We start from the raw sequence: 19,043 nt of genomic DNA, 5'->3' as shown, positions 1-19,043 counted from the left end.
CCGGCTGCGCGCCCGGGCCTGCGAGCGCGACCTCCCGCGCGGGTCACCGTGATCGCCCTCGGCCGCAACATGGCCCTGAAGGCCGAGGGCGCCGCGCTCGACTGCTTCGAGGTGACGCTCAAATGCGAGGAAGGCGAGGACGAGGACGAGGCCATGGTGGTGGCCGTCATCCCGCGGCCCGAGCCGATGCTCAGAGGTGAGGGGAGGGGACTCCACTTCCGCGTCACCGTCGGCCTCGCGTTTCCCTCCCCGGTCGGACGCCCGGCGCTTAGCTTGCTGGGGCTCAAGCTTTCGGCCCCAGCACCCCTCACCTCTCCGAGGCACCTCCCTTGCCCCCTCATCCCCCGTCTGGGGCCGGGGCGCCCCTTCCCCCTCAGATCGGGGCCCCGGCGCGCGCTCTGGCTCCGCCCCCAACAAGGTCTGGAATCTCCGGCCTCCCCCGCCCTCGCCCGGGGTCTGGAGCCTTCCATATCCACGCCCGACTCGCTCCGGATCTTCCTGTGCCCGAGCGCCCCCTTGCCCAGGCCCAGCGGGAGCGCTCGGAACTCCGGCGGCTCCGGTGTCTGCGGCCGCGGCCTCGGGCCCCTGGGAGACGGAGACCGCCGGCCCAGGGGCTACTGTGCCGCAGGCCGAGGGGCGGCGAGGCCTCCAGGGCTGCGCGCGAAAGCCGGGTGTGGGGGCGATCCGGGTGATGGTGGCGGGCGCCCACCGGGGCCCGCGAGAAGGACGTGAAGAGCCCTCGAGGCTTAAAGCCCATCCCCACTCCATCCAGATCTGCTGCTCGGTGTGAGCCACAGGTGTCAGATTCTAGAACTTCAGGCTGAATGGAATTGCAAACAGCACCCAGTTTTGGGAAAAAAGTGCTGGGTGAGGAAGCCACTCAGCCATCCCAGAAGTAAACAGGCCAAAGGGAGACTCGTTCTGGGAATGCGCCCTCTCCCTTATTCCTTTCTCTAGTTTCGTGGGTCCTCTGGACCTTGCAAACCAGAAGAAAACAAAGGGCCACCTGCGAGGGAGACTTAATGTTTATGGAGATGCAGATACCTTTTCACATTCCTGGAGCCTTTACTTTAGGGAGACTCTCCCCCCCAAGAGGTGGAGGGTAAGGCCTCAGTTTACCTTACCTTTTGACAAGTAAAGGTCGAGGGCCTCTTCCCCTCATCCTACTTGGAAACAGGAAGGCTGTAAAATGAAGACATAAGGCCACTCACTGCCTTTGTCAGAGCTCTCAGTCCAGCAGCGTAGTTGCCTTACTAATACTGTTTCCGGAGTGCAGGATGCCAGGTCTCAGTTAATTCTGTCAAGCTGCTGCCTTGTCCCCATCCTTGGGGGTAAGTAAGTACAAGTCCAGAGAAGTTAATTCACTGGACAGATATGGGGGGGGGGCACTTAACTGTATGCCAGGCATTGTATTAGGCCTTAGGCTAATGTCTGTAAACAGGAAACTGCTCGCTGGAATGTGTGTATTTGTAGTTAGAATTGAAGGTAGGTCAGCAGGTGGACAGATGTAGAACATGTCAGATGGGGCAAGTGGTCAAGAGGGCTTTAAGCAGAAGAGTGAGATGAGTGTTTTACTGGAACTACTGTATGAACCGGAGTGGCTTCCCAAATAGAGTGAATTTTGTTCATGGACCTGGAGGAAGTGAGAGCGAGTGAAGAGCCTACAGGCTGAGAACAGCAAGGACAAAGATCCTAAAGCAGGAGCTTCTTCAAAGATTGGGAACGAGGCGGGGGGCATGTTCAGATGCAGAGGTGGGATGATACACTGAGTCCAGGTTTCGTTGAGGCCATCAGCCCAGTGAGCCCGAGGCCTGAGCCCAGGTCGCTCTGGTGACTCCAGGGGGTCTTCAGTGAGCGCCTTGTCAACATTTCTAAATGTTGCTGTGTGCCAGTGCTGTCCCCAGGTTGGAGGTGCAGATGTGAACATGGGCACCCCAGGCTGAGCTGGCACCTGTGGTGCAATGGGACACAGTGCAGGCCCTGGAGGAAGCAGAGGGGAGAAGAGTGGGTGTGTGTTTATCCCATCCTTGCAGGTGGAAGCAGTGTCACCCTGAAGGACCGCAGGCACTTCAGATGCACTGAGCAGCTGCTGGGCAGACCAGAGGGGACAAGGGTACAGCTGCAGGGCTCCGGGCTCTGGGAGCCTCTGCAAGAGAGCCCAGTTCTCAGGAATGGGGTGGCCTTTTGAAGGCATCTCAGCGGCAGGAGGAGGCAGCATTCACCAACCAACACTCATTGAGCATCTTCTGTTTGCCAGGGACAGTGAGATGATAAAATTCACTATCTTCATCCCCAGAAAGTGTGCACGGTGACGTGGAAGTCAATATGGGTATAACCCATGGCTCAGAGTGGGGCATCCGGAAAGGTTTCACAGGACTGGGGTTTGAGCAGGCCATGGAGGATGTGGAGGAATTTGTCAAGGTCCTCAGAGTGGTCTGGAGCCATGTGCCAAGTTGAAGACATGTCAGAATGGGTCCCCATTGGGAAACATTGCCATGGGCACCTGCAGGTTGAGGGAAGGGTAGAGGAAGAAGCTGGATGGCAAGATAACTGGCCCCCAGGAGAAGAGGGGAAAGATGGTAGGGGTGCTTACCCCACATCCTCACCAGCCAGTTTGGAGAACTGTGTTCTGCGTGTCATGGCTGCCAGCACCTGGGCTGACATCACCCTCCCCTCTGCTCCTCCACAGTGGCCCAGCAGGAGAAGCCCCCACTGCCCAGGCCCACCCTGCTTGAGGCCAGCAGCGATGGCTATGAGGAACCCAAGCAGCAAGTGTCTTGGGAACAGGAGTTCCTGGTGGGGAACAGCCCCGGAGGCAGCGGGCGGGCGCTGTGCATGGTGTGTGGGGCCGAGATCCGGGCCCCCTCAGCAGACACAGCACGCACACACATCCTGGAGCAGCACCCTCACACCCTGGACTTGAGCCCATCCGAGAAGAGCAACATCCTCGAGGCCTGGAGTGAGGGGGTGGCCCTGTTGCAAGATGTCAGAACTGAGCAGCCGTCCCCGCTCAACTCAGGTAGTAGGGGAGTTGGGGGGTCAGGGTTGGTCTGTGGGAGCTTGGTGCTCACTGGCCCATGGCCCCTTCAGACTCAGGCCAAGACATCGATGGAGACCCAGACAACAGTGCAGACCCTGCCAAGATGCCAGCTGAGATTGTGGTTCTCCTGGACTCTGAGGACAACCCATCCCTCCCCAAAAGGATTCGGCCCAGGGGACTCCGCCCCCTCGAGCTTCCTGGTCAGTCTGCAGGGAGGGGAGCCTGTGAGGAGGGGTGGCCCAGGCCCAGGCCCATTTTTGGGTGGAGAAAGTCTGGCAGACCACGGGTCTTCCCGAAGTTGTAGGGCTGGGGCATGGCCCCTTATGAAAGATGTGTGGGCTTTCCTCTCGGCAGCTGCCCCTGTCATGGAGCCTGGGAGCAAGAAGCTTCGTGGTCAGAGATGGAAGGAGCCTCCTGGGGATGAGCCAGTCAGAAAGAAAAGAGGCAGGCCCATGGCCAAAAACCTGGGTTTGGACTTGGACCTGGACCCTGATCCTGACCCAGGTGAGGGGGTCTGGGGTGAAGGCCAGGGCGAGGCAGAGCACCTACACCTCACCCGAGGCCTTGGGCTCAGACCTGAGGCTTCTGGCCTCCTGGGTTCATAACCCTGTCCTGTCTTTCCTCCCAGAACCCCCATCACCTGACTCCACAGAGTCCACAGAGACGTTTGCAGCACCTGCTGAGGTCCGGCACTTCACTGACGGCACCTTCCCCCCTGGCTTCGTCCTCCAGCTCTTCTCCCACACTCAGCTCAGGACCTCAGACAGCAAGGACCCCCCCAAAGAAGGGGGCATACCAGAAGGAGGCCTTTCCCAGCTGGAAAGCCCCCCTGCAGGTGAGAAGTCAGGCTGTGCCCCCCTGGGTCTGGTCTACAGCAGAGATCCCTGGGGTAGGTGTAGGGTGTTCGCCCCGAGTCCCCTGGGAGAGGGGGCCAAGGGTAGATGGATCTGAATGACTCAGAGTTGCACTTTTCTGAGCACTCCTTGGATGATCCCAGTATCCTGGCATCAGTGCCTAGGTTGGGTAGCCGTGTCCCCCCCAGATCCCACACCTGTCCCCATATTCAAGGTGTATTCCAACAGGAGCCTGAGAGGGTTCCATCTCGCTCTGGTGGGTAGGGGTCAGAACAGGACAGTTAGCAGAAAACAGAAGAGCCAGCCAGGGGGAACACTTGACAGACCATCTAGGTGAGCGTTACTCAGAGTCACCTTGCAAGGGCATGGCACTTGGCTGGATCGCGTACTACTGATTTTAAGAAATTTCTGTGTAGTTCCTTTGGCCCTTACAAAAATATCTTCCAGAAGGAGAGACCAAATCTCAGAGACTATTCCCTTTTTCCCATGGTTCTTGTCCCCCTTTTTGGTGGCCATGGTCATAAAGTACCACAAATTTGGCAGTGAAAAACAATATATGTGTGTGATCCTCTGCTGTGGAGGTCAAAAGCTGGCCCAGTTCCCTCCAGGAAGCCCTAGGGGGTTCTGGGGGGACCCGTTTTCGAAAGTCTTGCCCAGCATCTGGCACCCACCACATACCTTGGCTGGTGGTCTGTAAACCAGCCCTGGCCGGCAGAGTATTAGGCTGCCTTCTTGTCTGACTCTTCTTCCCACTGAGGCCCCAGTGAGGGACACTAGGCCTACCCATGGGCCACTTGACCCGCTTCACTGTAAAGTCAGCTACTGAGTGATGTGGACTCCACTGCCGGCTCATCCTTCCTCACGGCGGGACACATGTCACAGGGCTGGGGCTGAGCCCGGGGCATCTTCTGGCCCCAGTCACATGACCAAGCAGTGGCAGGAAGCACATGAGGCCGGAACTCAACCCAGGAGAGCTGGGACTGAGGCGGGTCCCTCTCTCAGTCTTGCCAGTTGAGTTCAGAAAAGAGTGGATGTATGTCAGGAGTGCCTGCTGCCCTGAAGTGTGCATTTGGAGATGGAGCCTCAGAGCCTGGCACTGGGGTGTTGGGGTGTCCCAGAGCAGGGCTCTCCAAAAGGTGTTCTTGTATGGAGAAGAAGCAGCGATGCCACTTCCCCAGCTCTACCCCTTCTGGGGGCAGCTAGTACTGATTAATAGTTTGGTTTGTGTCATTCAGATCTCTTACACAGTGGGGGTTTGTGTGCATGTGCATGTTGACGTGGCTCTTATTCCTTATTTTACCAAAATGGGCTCCGCTTTTCTGATCTCAGGCCTCGCGTCTCCGCAGCCTCCCGTGGCATCTCCACAGCTTCCCGTGGCCACTAAGGGATGTGCCGCCTCCGCTAGTGGTCTCCTGGCTTCATTCTCAAAAGGGAGCCTTCTTTTGAGCCCTGTCTGCCCTGTGCTCAGACTACGCCTGCCTGGAGTTCATTTGGGGTGAATGGGCAAAGTCAGACTGAGGGGTTCAGTTTACTGATCGAAGGATGTAAGGGATGGAGGCGCCGAGGAGGTATCTCACTAGTGGGCATGGAAGCTGGGGGTTGGCCTGGAAGCCAGAGGCTGAGGACAGCACAGGGGTCCCGGGCCCCGCCCTGGAGACACTATCAGAAGTGGCGTGAGGGGGCTGCCTTTGTCCCTGAGAAACAGGCACTGTCAGGGGGTACACATGGGAGGCGGTGAGGCAAAAAGACTGTTGGGTGCCCACAGTGCTTCTGCACTGAGCAGAAGCCCCAGAGGAGTGGATTTAGGAACCCGAAGCTTAAACAGATTTTTTCAGGAACCTTTGAGGCTTTGACAAGTTGTCTGTGCTCTGGGTCACTTGATGTGTTCAAGTTCTAGAAGATTTTATTTGAATAAAGGTCCTAGCACTTAAAAAAAAAAAAAAAGTTTAGAAATCAAGGATTTAGAAGCTGGAAAAGGTCACTGTGGTCAGGCCAACTCCCTGATAGAAATGGGTGTGAAGCAGTCAATGAAGACCTTCTGGAACAATCCAAGGGTCTTAGAGGATGAGGGTGAGGGAGGGTGTCCAGACCAGGAGAGAAGGGAGTCCTGAGGATCCCCCCAGAGATAGTGGGGAAGAGCCCATCCGTTTTGATGTTTAAGTGGGCCTTGACTTGGGGCCCAGCTCTGGGGGCCTGGGCTGGACACAGTGGGCCTCCCTGCTGGATCAAGGAATAGCAAGGTGCGCGTTAGGGAGGGAGCACAGGACCTTGCTTTTGAGGGCAGGTCTCATCTGCGCTGTCTCCTCAGCTCCTAGCACAGTGCCTGGTGCAGAGAGCGCTCAGTTGGGTCTCATGCACGGGTGGAGGCAGCCTCCCCCTGCCTGTACGAACATAGGCTTGCACAAATGTCGGGAGCAGACAGTGTGACCCTGGGGGAGCACAGGCATTTGGGCAGGTCTGGGTTGGGGTGGTCTGGGCCCACAAAAGTTCTGGCTTGTGCTTTTGTGCCCCTGGTTCTTTGATCATGTTTTCTGGAAAGATGACTCTGCCTCTTCTCAGGCCTCACTCCTGCTTACACCCCACTGCCTCCTGCCCCTACCAGCAAGGTCAGCTTTTAATTTCCTTGAAAGCACCTCACTTAGAAAGCTCTTTCTGTGCGCTGAGCTCCTTCAGACGTTACCTCCCACAGTGGGATTCCCATTCTATTGGGAAACTCGGTGCGCTCACCAAGGAGCAGCTCGAGGCTCTTCTCTCCCACCACCAGCTTTGTTCTCTCTTCTGGATCTCCCTCCACAAAACTGACTTCTGTCTCCAGCCACTGTCCTGCTTGTCCCCCAACCTTTACAACAGAGTTGGAGGCACATTCTCTGTTAACTGCCTCCGGCCTCCAGCCACTTAGGGCCATTCTCATCATTTATCCAGAACCGCACGCATCCCCCAGCTCACCGGTGTCCCAACCCCTGCTTTTTTGTCAAGGTCAGTGGACTCGCACCAAGTGAAATCGAGCAGTCAGTCCTTAGCCTTAGCCCCTCCTGGCTGCAGCCCCTCTGCGTGGGAGGTGCCCTCCGCCTGTGGCCTCGCGGGCCCCAGTGCCCTGCTCTCTTCTGCCTCACTGGCTGTTCTTGTTGCTGTTTCCTGTAGTCTTAGCTGCCCATGTTGGCGCCTTCTGTTCCCTCATCCCCTTTCTAGCTCTCAGGCTCCTTCAGGTCGGGAAGATGCTGTGTGTCCCATGGTGATACACCACGCCCGGCACGGAGCAGGTGCTGTGTCTGCACAGAAGGGAAGAGACGACCCATTGCCCTGGCTGCAGCCGAGCATCTCGCTCCCATGTGATCTCTTTAGGTCACCCTTTCAAGGGTGCGTCACGTGCTCACAAACCATCTTTGTTCCCGTCACTCACCCCTGAGGTTGGACGTGTCTCTGGGTACCCACATCTCTCCAGTTGCCCTGTGACCTCTTCATGTGGTTGTCTGAACGACCTCAAACTCAGTGTGTCCAGACTGAACCCCCCCTTTAATCCCCACAACCCAGCCCCTCTATGTCTCTTCTATCTTCCCTTCTGCTTTTCTTAAGAATTCCTGTGCCAAACCCTCGGAATCATTCTCCTGTCTCTTAAATCCCCACAGCAAATCCTGTTACCTCAGCACGGAATTGTGTCCTTGTTCCCCGTCCTGGCTGATTTTTACCTCCACCCATATGGAACATATTTCTGTACCCACCTAACTTAGGGCATCTTTTAGCTGTTCATCCTGTGCCTTGGTTCAACCAATGTTACGTAAATTCCGAGAGGAACTGGGCCTGCTCCAGCCAGCTGCGCTCGTGGCAGCTAGAACACAGCTGGACGCCATGTGCGTGCTCCGTGGCCCCCACTGTGCTAAGAAACAAGAGTGTGGTTTGGCCTTCGGGGAGCTTGCAGGGAGATAAGCCCCTGGTCTGACCCAGCAGTGGCTTCTACGTCATTTTAAGCTACCTGGCTGGCGAAATCATAGTTTCTTCTACATTTTAAGTTATTGTGTCTCTAAAATCAAGGTAGAGTGAGATCCCCTCCAACGCAGACCCTGCAACAGTTCACACACACTTTGAGGTTTTGCCTTCAGCATAAGGGCTATGCCGTAGCCCCCGCGTGACAGGCCATGCTGCCGACTTGAGGCCTGGTTTTGCCCATATCAAGGAGCTTCTCTACTCCAATAGCACGAACTTGACCAGGGCAGGGAGGGTGCTGTGACCCTGGGAGAGGATGAGCCAGCTGGGGTGCACGCTCCTTCTACCCACCTAATCACTCAGGGACTCCTGTGGGCAGAACCCCATCTTGCTCTGCACTGAGCATTCCCTGCCTGTCACCTCTGTCCACACTGGGCAGAGCCCTGCTGGCTGGGACACCCAAGTTTTAGGTGGACCAGAGTCTACAGTGAACTGCGGGGGGGACAGGCTGAGCAGCCACATGCCCATAGCAGAGGGTGCGGGGCGCTGACTGTCAGGAGGCCTGACCTTGACTCCGGTTGGCTGTGGTCCTGAACCAACCCAGAGTGAGCCTCCCACTGCTTCCCCACCAGGCGCTGGTCTGTGGGAAGGGCAGGGTTACAGGGAAATCAGGACTGTCCTCGGGGTATCTGGAGGACCTGACTCTCTGCTCCTACCCTGTGCAGCTCCCCCTCCGGGGCTTCGAGGGACACTGGATCTCCAGGTCATCCGCGTGCGGATGGAGGAGCCTCCGGCAGTCAGCCTCCTTCAAGACTGGTCCAAACACCCCCAGGGCACCAAGGGTGTGGGAGCAGGTGACACCCCAGACTGGCCCGCAGTCTTGTCGGAATCTGGCACCACAGTGGGGCACCAGCCAGAGGCGGGGAGTAGTGTGTAGGTTCTTGCTTTTCTGGGGAGGGTGGGAGGCAAGGGGCAGCACCCTCTTTGGCTTATCACTCAGAGCTGCCCAGCTAGGCCACCTATTGGAGAGAGTAAGACCAGGTGCTGGGGCAGGGTAGAGGAGAGGAGGGGCAGCTCAGCTGTTACCTGGGGCACTAGAATGTCGCTTCATGGCCAGGTGTGAGCCTGGGCCCTGCGGTGCCATGGGCGCGGGGGTCTGTGTGTGGTAGGGCACTGGGCTTGTGGAGAACACCCACCCGATCCTTTTGCTGACCCAGACCTGTCCCTGGCCTCATCCCTCCCTCTGAGCCCCCACCATTCTCCCCTGGCACAGTGCCTTACACAAGAGGTGGTCATTAAGGGGTTTGAACTGAGTCCCACTACCTCGGGGGACGCCTCTCCTCCCCCATCCGTTCAGGGTCCTACACCAGGAGCCCTCCATTACCTCTTCCCACTCCATCCCTGCAGGTGGCCAGAGCGGCCCACCTGTGGGCTCCACTCGCCCTCACTTTTCACCAGTATTCCTGTTGTATATATCTCCTTTGTTGACAATAAATTATTTTTTTTTATTAAGACAGTTCGTCTGGGCCATCATTGGGGGAATAGGGTGTTGGCAGGTGATCTGGCCCTTGCACCACTGTCCTGGATGGGAGCCAGAAAGCCAGCTGCCCCAGAGGCTGGAGTGGGGCCAAGGCTGGAAGACTGGGGCCCCTCACTCCCTCACATGTCCTTGTCCTTGAAATGAGGTCAGAAGCACCTTCTCTTTAACATCTCCTACCTTCTGACTCAACACTGGGCATCTGTCCAGGAGAGGCCATGGTGGGAGTGGGGGCCTGCTCAAACCTTAGGGGCTGACACTTGACCTTTCTCTCGTGCAAGGGCTGCATCCAGCCTTGGGGGGAGCTGACTCCCTCACAGTGAACCCTGAACACGATCCTGCCTTTGACCCTTCTGCTCTGCACACAGCTGCCAGCTTTCCCACCCTCTCCCAGGCTTCCTTAACCCAAATCTTGGTCAGGCTCCCCATTTCCCTGGGCCAGGTCAGGAGGTGCCCCCACTTTCCCCTCCTCACCAGATCCCTTACTCTCCAGGACCAACCAGCACAGGCCAAATCCTTGTTGGGGTTTGTTTTTCCCTTTGGGGACCAGGTGCTCCCTCTGAGACTAGGAAGCAAGCTCCCTGGATGAACAGGGACTCCACCACTGCATTCCAGGGTGCTGGGTGGACTTGCAGGATGCCTGTTCTCATCCACCACCCACCCCCCTGCTTCCGAGACTGAGCAGAAGGCACAGCCTGAGCTGGGAGGGCCCTGGGCACGAGCGAGCTGTGCTGGGTGCTGACCACTGGTGGCCAGCCTGGGCCAGACCAGGTGTGCGTGACCTCATGCCCTTGCCCTGCAGGGACCCCTCCCCAGCTGGTAGGCTCTGGAGGAGCACAAAGATGCTTGGGGCCCTGGTTGGCGCAGAAATAAACAACAGGTTCAGGACACCTGGTCCCCAAGGCAGCTTGGCCACCGTGGGAATGGCAGCTGATTCCCAGAACCCCCACCGGTGTCTGGTAGGTTGCATCCTACCTGATAGGCAAGAATGTGAATAATGCTGAATGCTCTGAACACCAAATGGATTCTCGCTGATGCTTTCTGTCGGTCCTTTCAGTCATGTGGCTGTTTACATTTATGCTGACGTGCTTTCCAGCAGTGTGGCTGTGTTGCTGGGTGTCCACCATTCAGAAAATACGTTAGAGCTCGTGAGGTCGTGGCGCTTGGCGCGCCTTGGCTGCGGTGAATGTGCTTGCTGTTGGGCCACTAGACTGCGCTCCTTGGGGCAGGGCCTGGCTTTTGTTGACTTCACCTGCTCACACCCTGCAGCAGGCCTGGCACATGGCAGGTGCTCAAGAAATGTTCGTCAAGTTCTCTTCGGTGTGTGTTCCTGTATGACACTTAGCCAGCGCAGGAAGGTCCCCAGAGTGGGGTTCTTTGCACCGAGGGGCTGCCCCACAGCAGCTGGTGGCAGCCTTGTTCTGGGACTTCACCCTCTGCCCCCACCCTGGCCAGCTGGGTCTTTTCTGCTTCAGCAGGCTCAGGAGACTGGGTGAGCCTGTGTGTCTGGGAGCCTGTGGACACCTCTGTGCTTCCAGGGAGAGGTGGGGAGAGCGGAGCCCAGGGCCTGACCCGTGGGGCATGGCAGGGGGCAGGTGTGGAAGGTAGTTTCTGAATACAGATAAGGATCATTTGGGGACCCCTCGCCCAGGACCAGAGCTCCCAGCCTGAAGAAGGAGCCCTGTAACACACACCAAAGCAGCTTCCCTTCCCAGGACCAGAGCTCCCAGCCTGAAGAAGGAGCCCTGTAACACACACCAAAGCAGCTTCCCTTCCGTAAGACCCCGAGGCTGGCGGTGGCAACTTTGTCCAAGTGTGATGGGGAGACCCACTCACAACTGTTGAAAGAAGGTGCTGCTGCACCTGCCTTGGGAACCACACACTGTGCCTTAGTCCCCAACACCCCTGTGCTTGGCAGCCTCTCGCCTGGGGCTGGGAGAGGTCTCCGCAGGAGTGTCACAGCTAAGGCGGGGTAAGGACACAAAGTCTCAGGCAGGAAAGCAGCCCCTAGCCTGACCTCCCCTTCCTCTGCGTGGGGTCCCCTTCCAGGATGACCTCCCCTGGCAGCACACCTACTGCTTACAGGTACAGTGACAGGTAAGGTGGTTCCCCAACACCCCAGTGTGCACTTTGCCAGCTCTTTGCGGCCAGGCATGCTCACACTGGCTCAGGCCCAGACTCCCCTAGAGGGTACTGCCTCATGGGCTACCACAAGGGCCTGTGGGAAGGAAGGAGGGGCACGTGGCCTCCCTGACAAAGCACATAGATAGCCAATCTCAGGCCCCACCTCCTGGAGGCCCGGCAGGGGGCCGGACCTTGGGTGACCACTGTTGGTGGCTTCTGATTCCACAAACCTGATTGAAGACCCCTGTGGGCAGCACTGTTAGAAATTGCAATGTGGGGCTCTCCCTGGTGGCACAGTGGGTTGAAGCATGGCATTATGAGGCTCTCCAAGGCCACTGCAGCATGAGCTCGATCCCCGGACAGGGAGCTGACCCACATGACATAGCAGACCTCTCCTGATCCGCCCTCTGCTCCCCTCAGCAGTGTACTTTGTCAGTTTGCCTGTTCTGCTCCCCACTCTGTCTCAGGTGAATGCTCTCACCCACCACATCTCTGGCCTGTACCCCAGTTCTGAAAGCATAATAAATAAATCTTTTTAAAAAAAATTGCAATGTGCAGACAACATCTGTCCCAGTGCCCATTGAGTCACTCCAGATGGTGCATGTGGTATATGTGGTGACGAAGCCCAGCACCTCTATTGCTCTGGTGCTAGGGCAGGTGCCCAGGTACTTTACTGCACCTAGGTTCTGGCAGCTGCAGGGATCATGCCCTGTGCCTGGCAGTATGAAATGGAGGGGCTCAGTACAACCACCCCAGTTGATAAAGGTGGGAACCAAGCTGAGCATTTTGAGAGAGAAGTCTACTCCACACCTGCCCTTTTCTTCAGAAAATGGCCCTTGGGCTCCTGAGAACCTTGGGCCCCTGGGCAGGATCTGGCATTGCCTCAGGTATCTCTTGTTTGGCTCAGGTCGGAGGCCACAGAGGCAGGGAGGATGCCATCAAGGTGACACAGGCTGCTCTAAAGGGTAGAGTTTGTAGGTCTCCTAGCCACACCCTACATGAGCTTGGGTGAATCCTCTTGTCCCTCACCATGGTGCCCTGTTTTCCTGGGTGAGCAGTTAGCCACTGAGAGATTCACCCAGGGCTCTCCGAGGTCAGAACTGTGGTTGAAACAGCTGCTCACAGACAGTACATTTGGTGTTGGGCTCAGGGGCTTTGCAGACCCAGACCTGCAGCAACAAGCCACCCACAAGGGGAGACACCCCAACAGAGGCTTCTGGATGTATGACAGCTGGGCCTCCCTGGTGACCAGGGGCTGAGGCTCAGCGCTGTTACCTCTACGTTCTGAGTTCAACCCCCGGCCAGGGAGGTGACCCACAGGGAGCAGCAATCCTCTCCTGTCTCCCTGCTGCTCCCCTCAGCAGTGGATTTCAGTCAGCCTGCCTGTTCTGCTCTCCACTCTGTCTCTGGTGAATCTTCTCATGGCTCTCTCACCACACCTGTGGTCTATACCCAAATTCTTGTATACATAAATAAATAAATCTTCAAAAAAAAAGGATGTCTGATGGGAATAGTGTCACATGGAAAGTGGCATGATAGAGGGTGCTATGCTAGTTCCCTACACAACCCAAAAGAAGAAAGCCTGCCCTCAAGAGTATGACGTGATTGGCCCTCCCTGGTGGCGCAGCAGGTTAAAGCACTGCACTAAGAAGCTAAGGCCACTTCCGCTTGGGTTCGATTCCCGCCTGCCCCGGAGGTGACCACATGGCGTGGCAGACCTCTCCTGGCCAGCCTGCTGCTCCCCTCAGCAGTGTACTTTGTCGATCTGCCTGTTCTGCTCCCCACTCTGTTCCTGGTGAATCCTCTCACCCTCCGCGTCTCTGGCCTGTACCCCAGTTCTGTATGAATAAATAAATAAATTAAAAAAAAAGTATGACATGATTGGGTTTATCTTTTTCTTTCTTTCTTTAAAGATTTATTTATTTATGCATACAGAACTGGGGTACAGGTCAGAGGTGAAAGGGTGGTGAAAGGCTTTAGAGACTGTAGGGAGCAGAACAGGCAGATCGACGAAGTACACTGCTGAGGGGAGCAGTGGGAGAGACAGGAGAGGTTCTGCCGCGCCATGTGGGTCACCTCCGGGGTCGGGGATCGAACTCTCACTGACACGCTGCAGCCAGCTTGCAGTGCTGTGTCCTAACCCATGGCACCACCAGGGAGGGCCCAGGGTTTATCTTTTTCTTTTGTGCTAAGAGAAAGAGTTCTGAAACCTTAAAGATCCGTGTGTGGTGTTTATACTCAGAGTTTGGGATTTGCTTCCAAACTATTGACGGGAGGGTGTGGTTTATCTGTATATCCCACTGCCCGTTCTTGTAGATTTTAAAAAAGATATTTATTAGTTTATACAAGAATTGGGGTACAGGCTAGAGGTGCAGGGGTGGTGGTGAAAGGATTCACCAGAGACAGTGGGGAGAAGAACAGGCAGATGCACTGAAATACACTGCTGAGGGGAGTAACAGACTGGTCAGGACAGGTCTGCTGCTCCATGTGGGTCAGCTCCCTGGCCAGGGACTCATGCTGTAGTGGCTGCACTTCATTCCTAGTACTGCACTTTTCAACCTGTTGCGCCACCAGGAAGGGCCCTCTAGATTATTTTAAAACAGCCCACACAGCACTGGCCACCCCCAGACTCTGTCTAAGCATGTTTCATGTGAATTTGTTACCGCTGCACAAATGAACCCAAGGAGGTAGTACTTTTTTTATTATCCCTTTTAGCAGATGGGAAAATGAAGGCAGAGAGCAGTGAAGAGGCTTGCCTGAGACCCCACGGCTAGCAAGGAGCAGCCTTCAGTAGCCGCCTCACCTGGCTGGGAAGCCCCCAGTGACGCCCCTGTTCCCCCACTTGACAGGAACCAACTCCTCTGTGTTTTGACGTCTCTGTTCATAAACAGTGGCTCCTGCTCACTATCTGAGGCTTAACTGTGTGGTCCGTAGCCCTCCCGCGCTGGAGCAAGCCAGTAAAGGGAGCAAAACTGCAACTCACGTCCTTGTGGTGGATGGGCAGGGACACCCACAATAAACAGTCTCTTCTATCCATTCTAAATGCACATTTTTTTCACATCTCTAAAAAGTCCTCAATTCCACATGGCAGATGGAGGTAGAAATGACGCTCATGATGGAAATTTAAAGCCCTCAAGAAAAAGGTTGGGGGCTCCTTAGTGGCACAAGGGGTTAATTGCAGCCCTATGAAGCTGTCACCAGCCACTGCAGACCGAGTTCCTTCCCTGGCCAGGAAGTGAAGCTCATGGTGCAGCAGGCCCCTCCTGTCTCCCTGCTGCTCCCCCAGCAGTGGATTTCAGTAGATCAGCCTGTTCAGCTCCCCAAGCTCCCCACTCTGTGTCTGGTTAATCCTCTCACCCCCCACACCTTTGGCCTATTCCCCAGTTCTTATATATATAAATTAATAAAATAAAATTTTTAGAACAAAAAATTCCTGTCATCTCTATCTTCCAAATACAACCCAGCCCTACCACTTCTCAAGATGTCCATTGCTGCCCTGCCCACGTCCCTGTCACCTCTCACGCAGGTCACCGTCCAAGGCTCCATCTTGGTATCCAGGCTTCCAGGCTGCCTTCTCCGACACTGTCTTCAGCACAGGAGCCTGTCACAACCTGCCACTGCAGTGGCCCACCATCTGCCTGGAGAAAGCCAGACAGTGACTCCACATCAGTTCTCTGCCCCTTTCTCCTGCATGCTCTGTGTACTCTCATTGGCCTTGTTCTTTAAACAAAGCCCACTCCTGCCTCAGGGCCTTTGCCTAGGCTGACTGGCTTCCTCAGTCTTCCTCAGATGCCACCTCCAGATAGTTGCAGAGCTCAGGCCCTCATCACCTTTAGATCTTTGCTCAGTAAGGCCCATACTGACCCATGCAACTCATTTTTCACCCTCTTACCCCTGAGGCCCTGATCCCCTTTGGTGGGCTTTACTTTTTGTCTGTGGCATTTTAATCAGACTATTATATTCACTGTCAGTCTTCCCCCAATTGAGATGTAAGTCCCTCAGGATAGAGATATTTGACTATTTTGTTTGTTGTTCTAGGTGAAGAGCCTACAACTAGGCCTTGCACATAGTGGTGCTTACTAGAGATTTGTGGGGTGAATGAATTTGCAAATTAGAGAGGGTAAAATTGTGGCAATAATTAATCATTTTTTAAATTTATTTTTTATTTACTGACATTTAAGACCTGGAGTACAGGCCAGAGGTGTGGGGGGGGGGGTGAGAGGACCTACCAGAGACAGAGTGGGGAGCAGAACAGACAAATCCACTGACATATTCTTCTGAGGGGAGCAGCAGGCAAGACAGGAAAGGTCTGCTGCGCCCTGTGGGTCAGCTTCCTGGCTGGGGATAGAAATGCTGTCGTAGCTGGCGATAGAAATGCTGTCGTAGCTGGCGATAGTGTTGAGACTTAAACTCCTGAGCCACCAGAGAGGCCCTGAAAATAATGAGTCTTTGGAAACTGAGTTAGGCTCAGACATCTGAGGTGATATTTGAACTGGACCCAGAAGTATAGGTGGGAGCTGAGGTGACTGGCAGTGGCTCACCCTGAATACAGGGATGTAGGCAAGAGAGCTTGGTGGCTTACAGGAGTTGGGGGGAGGTGTCAACCACTCATACCTAGTTGGAGAGGATTTTAGCAAGGTCAGCTGAGACCAGATTGTGTAAAGCTGTGAAAGCAGGCTAAAGATATTCCCTGCTGGGACCTGTTATGTAATTTGTGGGATCCAGTGCAAAAAGACAAGGAGAGGCCCCTTTAGTTAAAAAAAAAATTAAAGATTGTGTTTATTTTTGCATGAAGAACTGGGGTGCAGGCCAGAGGTGCAGGGGATGAGAAGATTCACCAGAGACAGAATGGGAATTAGAACAGGTGGATCTACTGTGATTCACTGTTGAGGGAAGCAGCAGGTGTGACAAGTCTGATGCAACAGATTGGGTCAGCATCCTGGCTTGGGCTGGAGCTCAGGCTGTAGAGGTGGGCCTTCACAGTGGGCCCTCATGGTAGAACTGACACTTAACACCTAGGCCTTAGTAAAAAAATTCAAGATGACAGCAGAACATTAAATTGAACTCAAATTCCTTCTAAGAGCAGGTCTTTGTGAGAGCACACATGCCACTGCCCATCAAACATGCCCTACCTATCCCATAAGGGAGCTAGTGAGAGCTTTCTAGTAGGCCAGGGATGTCACTGGAGCTGGACTTGAGGAAGATTATTTAGGTATGTTTGTCTGGTGGGATAAGTTGTAGGGAGCCTAAGCAGGGAAGACTGGTTAGGCAGCCTTGTGTAGGGAAAGTGAAGGAGAAGATGGATAGGTGGGGGGCAAGAGGGATAGGGCAGGGATGGGAGCTTTTAGTGAGCAGAAGGCTGGAGGCAGTGGTGGGGTCTACCTAGACACTGGCGAGGAGCTCCAAGGCAGACCCAGGCTGCATAGCTCCTTCGGTGTAATCAGCAGTATGTCTCCCTTTGGCCACCAGAGGGCAGATCATTCTCAAAGATTTACGGGAAGACTTGGGGTTGGGGGGAGCTGCATGTATTCTATTTCAACTTCTTTCTCTCCTTCCTCTCAACTACTTCTATGTCCAATTTTCCCTCAACTGTGCCTAAATGGAGCTGAAGTAGGGCATGGGGAGAGGTCCTGGAGTCCCATGCATAACTGGACTGTTGCTTGGACCTGTTGCCTTAGAAAACACTTTCATGCCATCATACTCTCCTTTTATCTGTTGGGCTGCCTATTCTCTGATTGGCTTAAGGGCTTAAGGGCTCTGCTCAAGGTGCTGTAGCTGGGAGTTGGAAGTCAAGTGTTCAAGGTCCTGTTCAAGGTCTAACTAGCACTTTCTCTCACAATCCTTGGGGCCTCTCTACTACTGTACCTTTGGGGACTTGTTGCTTGGGTCTGGTCTCTGGCTTCTGTGAGAACCATGGTTTCTGCTCACCTTAACTGCTATTGAGTCCTCAGCAGCAAGTTACAATGTCCAGGATACAAGGGGTGGGGAAAAGCTTGGAACCAGCGGAATGAGACCTAGGAGGGGGGCACTCAAGGGGAAGTGGACTCCTTGTTTAGTATGGGGGAATCTCCAAAGGTAAGAAGGAACTTACACGATGACTAGGAAACTGGCCTACGGAAGGCAAGGCACTTCTCAAAGTGCCCTCCTGGGATCATCTGCAGCCAATTTCTTCTTTTTCCATGGGTTTTTCTGTCTTAGGAAGGATACTTTAAATGTGAATTAAGGTGAGGTCTCTTTCCTTGCCTTATAGGGGTTAAAAGTTACTGGAATTCAAAGATGCTATTTAGGATGTCATCACTGGAACAAAGGTGTGGATGCTCTCAATACAAGGACAAGGAGCCTAAACTTTGAGGTGGTATGATTATCCCCTAGATCACACAGGTTTTCACTCCGCAGAGCTGGGGGGCCTAGGGGGTGGGTGCTCGTTGGCCTGGTGCCTGTCGAGTCCTCAAGGGGCCCTGGGGGTGAGAACACATGGAGAGATAAATGGAAGCCAAGGGGAAGGATGGCAGGTAATGGATGGTAGGTGGTAGATAACGCTGCATTTGACAGGTGACGCATAGGTTGATAGGCTGGGTGATAAACAAGATGGACTTTATGAATTGCCAGACGAACGGACACGCACATGGAAAATTACTTTAGAACCAAAAGATGCCAGTCGCAGGGGCTGCTAAAAGTCTAATTTTCTATTTTGTCAAATATTAACAAGGACAGGTGATCCAAACTTCCCGTTCCAGATTTCAAAATACCCGAAAATTGACGGGAAAAGAAACGAAGATTCAGAGTTTCTGCACCACGGAGATGAACTTGCGTTCGCTGGCCTCGGGTGTTGCCGGAAATGGCCGACGACCGTTGTCGCCGGCGGGGCGGGAGGGGGCGTGGCCGACTCGCGGCACGCGGAGTCGCTTCGGGTGTTTCCGGAAACTGCCGAGAGCTAGTTTGAAGTGGGCGGGGAAAGGCTTGTGGGCGTGGCAGAAGGGCCTGGAGTCGCTTCGTGGATTTCCGTAAACAGAGCCGAAGCTCGGTGTTCGGTATCTAGGAGGTGCGCGCGTCCCCGGAGATTAGTTTCTTCGGGTGTTTCCGGAATTCACCCGTAGAGCCTGGCGGGGAGGAGGAGGCGCGCCCCCCTCCCGTTCCTTGCCGCTTCGGATGTTTCCGGCTGCTGCCGGCGGAAAGAGCCGAGGGCTGGCGGTGGTGGCGGCCATGTTGGGAGCAGCAGGTCCGGCGGCGGCTGCCTGTGTGCCGGGCGCGGAGCAGTGCAGCTGAGGGCAGGGGAGGAGCGAGGCAGGCGGCCGGCTGCGGCGGCAGAGAGTAGGCGGAGCGGCGCAGCCCGGCCGAAAGGCGGCACAGCCCAGCCGGGGGTCGGGGGGGTGCGGTCCGGAGCCGCTCGGAGCCGGCGCGGCCTAGCCCGAGCGGCGCATCCAGAGGCCCTGAAAATAATGAGTCTTTGGAAACTGAGTTAGGCTCAGACATCTGAGGTGATATTTGAACTGGACCCAGAAGTATAGGTGGGAGCTGAGGTGACTGGCAGTGGCTCACCCTGAATACAGGGATGTAGGCAAGAGAG

At 55.3% G+C, this 19,043-nt stretch overlaps 2 protein-coding genes across 3 annotated transcripts in view; both read left to right on the top strand.

Annotated features, from left to right (window-relative positions):
• The first annotated feature begins 6 nt into the window (after positions 1 to 6).
• LOC101624945 (chromosome unknown open reading frame, human C11orf84) lies at positions 7 to 9,321 on the top strand. Of its 2 annotated transcripts, none has more exons than XM_004683368.2 (6): positions 7 to 196; positions 2,690 to 3,019; positions 3,091 to 3,240; positions 3,395 to 3,544; positions 3,669 to 3,875; positions 8,541 to 9,321. In XM_004683368.2, the coding sequence occupies exons 1-6, from the start codon at positions 70 to 72 to the stop codon at positions 8,750 to 8,752; spliced, it is 1,176 nt and encodes a 391-aa protein (XP_004683425.1). In that variant the 5' UTR covers positions 7 to 69; the 3' UTR covers positions 8,753 to 9,321. The 2 variants fall into 2 exon arrangements, with proteins under 2 accessions (XP_004683425.1, XP_012581113.1); XM_012725659.1 differs by having other exon boundaries at positions 5,224 to 8,627.
• Positions 9,322 to 18,496: 9,175 nt separating this feature from the next.
• Positions 18,497 to 19,043, top strand: part of MARK2 (MAP/microtubule affinity-regulating kinase 2) — a 50,606-nt gene continuing 50,059 nt past the window's right edge. The window contains exon 1 of the mRNA XM_012725468.1: positions 18,497 to 18,518. The gene's annotated coding sequence lies outside the window, so the exon portion shown is untranslated. The remainder of the gene's footprint in view (positions 18,519 to 19,043) is intronic.

Source organism: Condylura cristata, unplaced genomic scaffold, assembly GCF_000260355.1.
Source record: "Condylura cristata isolate star-nosed mole 26May11 unplaced genomic scaffold, ConCri1.0 scaffold00015, whole genome shotgun sequence".
Taxonomy (NCBI): domain Eukaryota; kingdom Metazoa; phylum Chordata; class Mammalia; order Eulipotyphla; family Talpidae; genus Condylura; species Condylura cristata.
This window is presented reverse-complemented; position numbering and strand designations above follow the sequence as displayed.